At 42.0% G+C, this 9,494-nt stretch overlaps 1 protein-coding gene across 2 annotated transcripts; it reads left to right on the forward strand.

The window, feature by feature from the left end:
• The first annotated feature begins 676 nt into the window (after nt 1-676).
• lhx1a (LIM homeobox 1a) lies at nt 677-9,147 on the forward strand. 2 transcript variants are annotated; one of them, XM_084950590.1, is made up of 5 exons: nt 677-1,580; nt 3,263-3,486; nt 4,086-4,384; nt 6,160-6,325; nt 7,234-9,147. In XM_084950590.1, exons 1-5 carry the CDS (start codon nt 1,411-1,413, stop codon nt 7,611-7,613), a joined length of 1,239 nt encoding a protein of 412 aa, XP_084806716.1. In that variant the 5' UTR covers nt 677-1,410; the 3' UTR covers nt 7,614-9,147. The 2 variants fall into 2 exon arrangements, with proteins under 2 accessions (XP_084806716.1, XP_084806717.1); XM_084950591.1 differs by having other exon boundaries at nt 679-1,580; nt 4,101-4,384.
• The last annotated feature ends 347 nt before the right edge of the window (nt 9,148-9,494 follow it).

Consider the following 9,494-nt stretch of genomic DNA (forward strand, 5'->3'; position numbering starts at 1 on the left):
TCTCAGTCACACCAAAGAGAAAGCGGCTGGTGTGTATGTGCTACTGCTAAGGACAGAAAAGCGTCACATCTCCTGAACCCAGTCATCGCTTAATAAGATCTCAGCAGTGTGCGGCTTCCCGCTGCGTAATCAAACATTTACCTAATGCATGGTGCGTTCAATTGCAAGGCTGGCAGCTAAGATTTTAACATACAGCTACTTTTTTCTGTTTTAAAATGACGAAGCCTCCAGCTATTAAATAATAAAGCAATCACACATCAACAACTTTACAGCAATGAACAAGGGAACCACCGCCATGCAGTATGCGCTACCAGCCTCTTTATTCAGAAGACGCCACTATATAGTCTCTACCTGCTCAGATTTGTCCCTCATGTGTCTCCTCGTGGCCAAAAGACACTTTGCTCAGCAGCGGAAACGTTGTGTCTCCCTCCGCGCTGCTCGCCTCCGCCGCGGCTCCTTCCTCCAAACACATTCACTAACATATGACAGTTTGCAGGGAAATTCTTGACAATTGCTATCTTGAGTGTGTGGCATAAATAGCAGGCAGAGTCCTCGCTGGGTTATGATGGGGCGGCTTGATGGTTGCTTCCATGGCACAGCGCTGATTGGTCCGGCTGCGGCCTGACGTCAGGAGGCTGGAAATAAGGCTGGGTTGGAGCTTTAGGACCAAGACAGTGTACTAGAGATCGAGCGCATCCTTGCGTACGCACGGTACTGGAGACCGAGGGGCATCCCAGCACACTGATTACAACCGGAGCGACCGGCGAGTCCCAGCATCCTATCACAAACCAAACATCCAGGATCATCCAACAGAGAGGAAGGGAAACACTCTTTTTTCATCTTCTGGCTGTGTGATTTTGTTTCTCGCCGGGTTTTGAACAGTGGATAAGATGCCATGTTAAAGTACTCTGAATTATTTCTAGGCGTGCGTGTCTTCTTGTGTGACAGCTCTGCCCTAAAATCGTTTTATTAGAAGCCTCTGTCAGCACTGGCTGCCATACGACGCTCTTCTCTTTGGCCGATGCGTCACCGGGACAACCAAACCGGCTCCCCTCTTCTCGCCTGAGCCGATCGGCAGCTTCCTGTGCTGAACACCTTGGTTGAATTTTGCCACGGATCCATAAAAGGACTGATTTATTTTTTTCAACCTTTTGACTTTTCCTCCAGTGAGGACGCGATCGCCAACCCTTCCTGGTTCTTTGCTTTTTGGGACGCTGAGTCTTTTTACGCATGCAGGGAGAAATCTGTGGTGACACCTGATCGACTGGCTTCTCTTGCGCACGTTTGACCCAGGAGCTCCAGGCGAATCGGGGAGGGAGAGAGCAGATACTCGGTCAATGCTCGGCCTGTGCTGTTGATTTGGTTTGTGTGTTTGCTTCGTTTGTGGGGGGTTGTTGCCCAGCCAAAGCCATGGTCCATTGCGCCGGCTGCGAGAGGCCTATCCTGGACCGCTTTCTGCTCAACGTGCTGGACAGAGCCTGGCACGTCAAGTGCGTGCAATGCTGCGAGTGCAAATGCAATTTGACAGAGAAATGTTTTTCTCGAGAAGGGAGACTATACTGCAAAAACGATTTCTTTAGGTAAGCTCGATGAAGATGGCAGAAACCCTTTGAAAAGTAATGTTTTTGTACTCCTTCGCTCTTTTACTTTTCTTTTGCATACGAATAAGACGCAGCAGGTAAGCAGGGACAAACCATGAAGGAAATTATATAAAGATATTTATATATTTTCAAAAGGAGGACCAAAGGTAGTTATGGCACACAGTGAGACGAGAAAACTATATAAGAAACCCTACAAACATTAGATTAAACTGCAAACGACCTCAGTCTACCGCAAATTTAGTGGAAACACCTGTATCTTCCACGTTATTTACCATTTGAAAATATAGTTTATTAATTGTAGGTGACCACCAAAAAAAGGAAAATATTTCTTCGTGGCTCAGACTGCTGTTACAGTTAAAATCTGCTCAATTATAAGTGAAGAAAACCTAAAAGATAACACAAACAAAAATGACAGAACATCTGGTTAGGTAACAAAGAGAATGCCCTTTTGAATTCTCTAAATAAACGAATAAAACGACCCGTCCCGTCTTTTGATTAGTAGTAAGTAATTGAAAGCTTGTTAACTTGGATTCTTATGCAAAAACAGCAACAAAAGAGGAGCAGCAACATTAAACGCGTGTGCGCTCACTCTCAGCAGGGGGAGGGTTTGTTAGGAAATCGAGGAAATCACACTTGAAGGGGTTTTTTTGTTGGTTTTTTTTTTTACAGCTTGTTGGCAGTCGTGGGAGCTTAGAGCATCAAACCGGCGCTAGAGAAACCGCTGCCCGGTGTGTTTGCTCAGTCTGGCTGAGGAGGACGTGATAAGTGGATTTGAATAGTAAACTAGTTGAAAAGATCAGGTCCGCAGACGATGCAATCACAGACGTGCAGTCAACAAGCACTGCACGCAACTCAGCAAACATTGTTTAACAGTGAAGTAGATGGCAGGGTGATAATTTATGAGCCAAAATCCAACCTGGTTTTTAAAGACACCTCAAATTGGTTTATTTACTGAAGCTCGACGCTTAAAATACGTGTTTGCAAAGACACACAAAAAACATGTAAAATGTAAAATAGAGGTAAAAATGTAACAGATTAAATTTTTGTGCAAAGGTTAATGCAGAGTGGAGTTCGCGTTTGTTTGTTTGCTGGCTTTATGTTTTTTTTAAAGAGGCAAAGCTACTGGTCAGCATTTTCTTTTACAAAAATAATTAAAAGTACAATTATAGCACAAATTATTATTATTATTATTATTATTATTATTATTATTATTATTATTATAGCATGTGATATAGAAATCTCCTAAAAAAAAAAAAAAAACTATCTCTGTATGAATCTTCATTATTTTGATCCGTTAAAATAATGATGGAATTAAAATGTCACATTTAACAATATTTATGACTCGATTTCATTCCTTAAATTACGTTGATATTTAATAGGATGGATTAATAATAAAATATGTATATCATACAAAGATATATATGAGAGAGAGCAAGACAGAAATAGATTATTTGTATCCTTAAGACACAATTATAACTTCCGGATGTTTATTTTGAATGTTTATTTTTGTGTCCGTTATATAAGTCGGCCCCATCACTTTGGTGTTTTTCCTTGATAAATGTTTAGATCATTGTCTCTTTAAAGCAAATACATTAATAAACAATAAATTAAAAATGCAGAACACCCTTAATAGCAGGAGTAACCACCTCCATCCCCCGCAGGCGGTTCGGCACCAAGTGTGGCGGTTGCTCGCAGGGCATCTCTCCTAACGACCTGGTCCGGAGGGCCCGGAGCAAAGTGTTTCACCTAAACTGCTTCACCTGCATGATGTGCAACAAGCAGCTCTCCACCGGCGAGGAGCTCTACATCATAGACGAGAACAAATTCGTTTGCAAAGACGATTACCTAAACAACACCAGTGTAAAAGACACCAACCTCCTCTCAGGTATGCAGAGTCCTGCAAGTGTGTTCTGTGAGTGTGCGTACGCAGTTAAATAATAATAATAATAATGATAGATAGATATTTATTTATTTGTTTATTTATTTTTAAAGATGGACTTAACGTTTTCAACCTCACAGTGGCTTCCTCATTTCCATGACACAGCGCACGATGGTTTAAAAGCGCGAAATATTTTCTTTTCAGTTCAGATGATGGTTCTTTTGGCCTGATATGTAGCTGTGCTCAATCTGTTTTATTTTCATAATGTCAGATTTGGCTTTCTTTTTCTGTCCTTCTTTCTTTCTAATTAAGACTGTGCATTCTTTACTTGATATTTAAGCCTCCTTCGCATACATAAATTCTGCTGTTGGTAAATTTTCATTTTGTAAAACAAATGGCTGTGTGTTACAAGTAAGGCCCGAATTCAGCACAAAACGACATCACTACAAAACGATAATTCCGAAATATAACTTCTAGTTAGCAGTGTTAGCGTGTGTTTGCACTTTGTCAGTGGTGATAATCCACCGAGTTAAATGCACTTTTAGAGACTCTGGCGCTTCACTGCTGCAATAACACTGCTGTGTGAATATTATTCTAATATTTAGATGTCGTTTCTGCAGTAACGGCATGCAGCGACCCGAGTTTATCACCAGACTCTCAAGACCAGCTACAGGATGACGTGGTCCTAAAGGACACAGAGATAGCCGCGCTGTCCGACAAGGAGACCGTTAACAACGAGAACGACGACCAGAACCTGGGAGGGAAGCGGCGTGGCCCACGGACCACCATCAAGGCCAAGCAGCTGGAGACACTGAAAGCAGCGTTTGCCGCCACTCCAAAACCCACCAGACACATCAGGGAGCAGCTGGCCCAGGAGACGGGCCTCAACATGAGGGTCATCCAGGTAAAGAAACAGCTGCACCCAAGCAGGAGCTCTGCTTCAGCCTAAATTCAGTCTATAAGTCTATATAGACCATTATTTTTATTATCATTATTTTATCAAATGCCTGTTTCTAAATGTGTGGTCCATGCGGCCTCCTAATGCAATCCTTGATGTAGTATCATAACTTTCGTGGTCCCCGGTGATTTAAACACGATTCTGTAGTAAATCATCTAAATCGTGCAATGTGATGCTTTCAAATATTATGGAAATAGATTCAGGGGACACCCAGGGGTTGAGGAGGTGGGCTCGCGCCTTTTTCCGTTTTATAGGGTGTTACGCACCCATTAAAAGGTGTGATGTAACAGCTTATATTTTATGGAAAAATGTCCCAGCCAAGCTGCCAGACAGCAATGACCGAGCAGGCCCTCATCCCATCAGGGAGGCTCCACCTCCCCAAGCCTCCCCTCTCATATCCTTCACCCCTCTTTAAACGAGGCCTCTTCCCTTCAAACTGCGCGGTCACTTCGAATTCATTAAGCCAAAGATTGGCCGATGGACGAGGTTGATTTGGAAATGGGTAATTTATATGGGTATTTTTGATTCTTGGCGCACACGACGGGGCAAAGTCGCCAACTGGCGCCGAGGTGCTGGGAGCGCTGGGAGCGCTAGGAGTCCTGGCACAGCGCTGCCATCACGTTTTGCGACCACATTTAGCCACGCTGTGAGCATTTTCAGCCAAGTGGAAAGGCACAAATCTGTTTCAAGGGTCTTCAGATTGTATCCTCACAACAAGCGTGCGTTACAGAAGGCCAAGTTAAACAACAAACGACACATACAACCAACTGTATGTTATTATTATTATTATTGATAATCCCAACTGATATTATTATAAATCATGGTTTATTTTCAAAGTCTATTGTGTGGCACAAGAATTGGAAATACCTAATAATAAAATGTCTTAAATAAATTATATTTACGCGCCAAAATCACACAAACGCAGCCCTAAATTTATTGCAAAGTAGTCAAAGTAGTAGTGTCATTTTTTAAACTATGGGAATACATTTTTGTTTGTTTGTTTGTTTAAAAAAAGGCAAAATGCTTTAACGTAGAGTGATACCGAAAACGTGGAAGCGGGGAGATAGTGCTATTTAATGTGTGTGCGCTTGAGCGAGGAAAGGGGAGAGCATAATTAAAGGAAGCCGGCCTATAGATTAGGAAATGATAACCTCCAAGAGTCCGGTAATATATTGGTAACAACCCGCCTATTAAGTATTAATTGGAGATTTTAAACCCCTGCTGCTGCAGCCTTCAGTCGGAGTAAATGGAGGGTTAAAAGATCATTAGGGAGGTTAGATGGGACTGTCGCTCCTTAAACGATAATTGGGCGCAGTCCTCTTCGCCGCAGAGCGTTGCGAATTTAACGCACTGGCTCAACACGCTTGCCGCATACAGCGCGGTTATTGACTCTAATAAGAAGACAGCGGAGTAGGTGCCAAGGTAAACATGATACCTAATTACACTTTCCTTTCAATGAGGATACATTTAAATGCCGACGTTTGTTTGCATGTTCAGAAAAAACAAGCAAACCATTGTTTGTTTAGATATTTATTCATAGAATAGCAGCTCTAACCCCTCCCCGGCCACCCCCTTCCATAATCTCCACTTCTGCCTCTCCTCTTGTCTTTCGCCATAGAATATTGACGTGCCATCGAAATGGCGTCAGCAGTCTATTGCATGTTTTCTGGGCCACATGATGTGATACACACGTACGCGTGTGTGTGGTTGCGTTTGTTCAGGTCTGGTTCCAGAACCGACGTTCCAAAGAGAGGCGGATGAAGCAGCTGAGCGCACTGGGCGCCCGGAGGCACGCGTTTTTCCGGAGCCCGAGGCGAATGAGGGCGCTGGGTGACCGGTTGGAGCCTGGGGAGCTCATTCCCAACGGACCCTTCTCCTACTATGGAGGTATGGTTGCTTAATATTTTCTTTCTTTTTTGACACGTTAAATTTCAACCTGGTTCTGACAGATAATGTGTTCGCTAAACATTGAATTGTTAAAAATCTTTTTTGCATCATCTGTTATTTCCTATTGGCCGGTCATTTCTTCTTAATGTTTTGTCTTATATGCCATTATCCTATTCCCGGGGAATTATTTAGGTCTATGCCACTTTTTAAAGACGACCAGTGAGTAGAGAGCACACTGGGTCTATCCACATTTAACCGTCTTCGTTGTTTTCACACAATATTAAATGTCAAATGAGTGCATAATGTTAAAAAATAAAATGCATGAACAAGCAGTGAAAATGATGTAGTTTTCCTACTTACTGTTATTTTGGATGTATTCAAAAACAAACAAAAGAGGCTATACATGTTTTAGTCTGGGACATCTCATCCACAGGCTTTAAGAAATGGCTTAGTATGGAATTCACTTCAAGTGAAGTTAGTTTACACCTGAGTGATTTCATACCAACGCGGCAATATTTCATCAAATGCTTTGAAATATCTGTTAATTTTCAGAGAATTCCATTTGTGTCTGGGCCTTTGTCCTTCCTGCTGAAGCAAAAAGTCTAATAATATTCTGCTGAGCTGAAAAAATTGGTCTCAGTAGGTAGAATCGCTGATGAAATGGCCCCCATTTTAATTAATTTTGTGGCCACGTTGTTCTCCCCACCCAATTGCAGTTTTGATTTAAGTGTAACGTGCTCTGTGACTAATGTAGCACAGCGAAGGTCTCTTTTTCTCTAATACAAATCAAGCTATGTATATATATATTCAATGAATTCCTCAACATCCCTGGAATTACTTCTGCAAACCCATTGTTCTCAGTCTGAGCTAATGGTGATATTTTTTTTCTACTTCTCTTGCATCTGCAGATTATCAAAGTGAATACTATGGTCCGGCAGGGAACTATGACTTTTTCCCTCAGGGGCCACCATCATCACAGGCCCAGACCCCAGTTGATCTCCCCTTTGTGCCATCCTCAGGCCCCACAGGCAACCCCCTTGGAGGTATGGACCACCCGCTCCCGGGCCACCATCCCTCCACTGAGGTGCAACGTTTCTCCGATATCATGTCCCACCACCCAGGGGATTCTCCCAGCCCAGAGCCCGGCATCCCAGGGCCCCTGCACAGCATCTCGTCAGAAGTGTTCGGCCCTAGTCCTCCTTTTACCTCACTGTCACTGAACGGGAGCGGATACAATAACCATCTGTCTCACCCGCCCTCAGAAATGAACGAGGGCACTGTGTGGTAGCTTTGCGAGGGAGCGGACTTTGCTGGCCAGAGATTCGGTAATGAAGGGTCGTGAGATCTGGAAGTGTTGGGGGACTGAGTCCAGAACAGGGACACGGATAATGACTGGGTTAGGGCAGTACCATAAACTATTTTTTTCTCCTTTTTTTTTTGGTGATTTCATATTTATTTATTTATTTATTTTCCCATTTGTTGTTCTTTTTGACAGGAGAGCATATTTAGCATAAAAATGATGCCCCAAAACACTGCAGTATTACGTTCGGGTGTTTTGATTGCTTCTTTCAACTCTTACCCCTACCCAGCCTGCATCCAAAAACTGGACTGAGACATCTTGTTACCCCTCCTGATTCCGGTCAGTGGCACGGCAGAGCGACCAATCCCCCAGTCCCCCTAACACTTAAAAAAAAGGAAGAAAAAAAACCTTTTCAAAATCTCCTGTAATATGTCCTAAACATGAAAACATCCTTAGCTACTGTCAAAGACTTCAATAGCTTTACAGAGAGAGAATAAAGGGGCTAAGGGTTGGTTGTGTGCTGACCTGGCACAGTAGGAAGGCTGAGCGGCATTCAGACTATGTGCGAGGAACTAGACGCATCCCTTGTATTTATTCAGAAGCTCCTCAGACCTCTTGCCTCTCAAGGCTCTGCCATATTGACACTTAACCTTTTTCACAATATGTTTCTGGAGGCCAGAAGAAATGACAGTTTTCTCCTCTGCCTGGACTATTTGTTTGTTTCGGTTTCAGAATTTCAACCAAATCTGAAGAAGGCTGCCTTCAAAAGGCAAACCAGTAAAAGACTCCCTATGGATTGCAAGCCCTTTATTAAAAATGGAAGTGAACTTGAAATGGTGAGATGAAGTCTACCTTCTAAAAATCTTCTACTGGGGTTCTAAATGGGACTTAGAACAGTCAACTGTTTACGTAATATATTCAATTCAGGAGTCCAGAAGTCTCGAAAACCACGTTTTAGAACCTCTCAATCCATATAAAAATGTTCCAAGCAACCAACCAAACTTTTGTATTGATTTCATTTATATTGTACGGAGATAAAAACACATTTGCTGGGGTTGTGGTTCACTGTGCTAGTTTGTACGAGATGTTGTTTACAAAAAAGGTTAAAAAAATAAAAACACGAGTAAAGTAGACATTTGACAAATAAAAAAAATAGCACAAATATTGTTAAAGTGCTTTGCACCATCATCGCAGAACGTGTTGAGACAAAATGTAAGTGTTAAAAGGAGTAATCGAATTCTTAATTTTTTTAGTCTGCTGACGATACATTCATAAAACTGTTAATATACTTAGGTTTTATTTTTGTGTCTTTAAAGAAGAAAAATCCAAACTATTAAAAACTGATGATCAAATATGCAGCAAGCAGCTGCTACATCTCTTTGAATATCAAGCCCTCATGGTATGTCTTTTATTGTTCCAATAAACCTAAGCTTATGTGACCTCCAGTGCATATTAGACCATTCACTGTATAAATACCACATGTTGACAAATGTGTTTGTAATAAACTAGAAAATATACGTCATTTTTTTTGGGAGCAGCTATCTTAAAGTATACCAGACATTACAGTGCATTGTGTTTCACAAAGTATTGAAGGTACAGACAAGCGTTTGTCCAGTTTCTTGAACTGTGGAATAATTGTCCTTAATTGCAGACACTGATGCTGATTGGTTAATTCTGAATAACTGGACTCGAAAATGATGAGCACATTTAAAATGGCATTTGGTGGAAAATGATGGAAAGACACAGAAAGAAACAAAAGCAGAAGTCTAAATGAGAAGAGTAATGGAAACATGCAGTGTAGGTTTGTGATGATAATCCTTACCTGTCATCACAGGGTTTTCTTCTCATCCCTGTTGCAGTGTTGCAACA

The sequence above is a fragment of the Perissodus microlepis genome, chromosome 14, assembly GCF_051167445.1.
Source record: "Perissodus microlepis isolate ML-2025 ecotype Zambia chromosome 14, ASM5116744v1, whole genome shotgun sequence".
Classification (NCBI taxonomy): Eukaryota; Metazoa; Chordata; class Actinopteri; order Cichliformes; family Cichlidae; genus Perissodus; species Perissodus microlepis.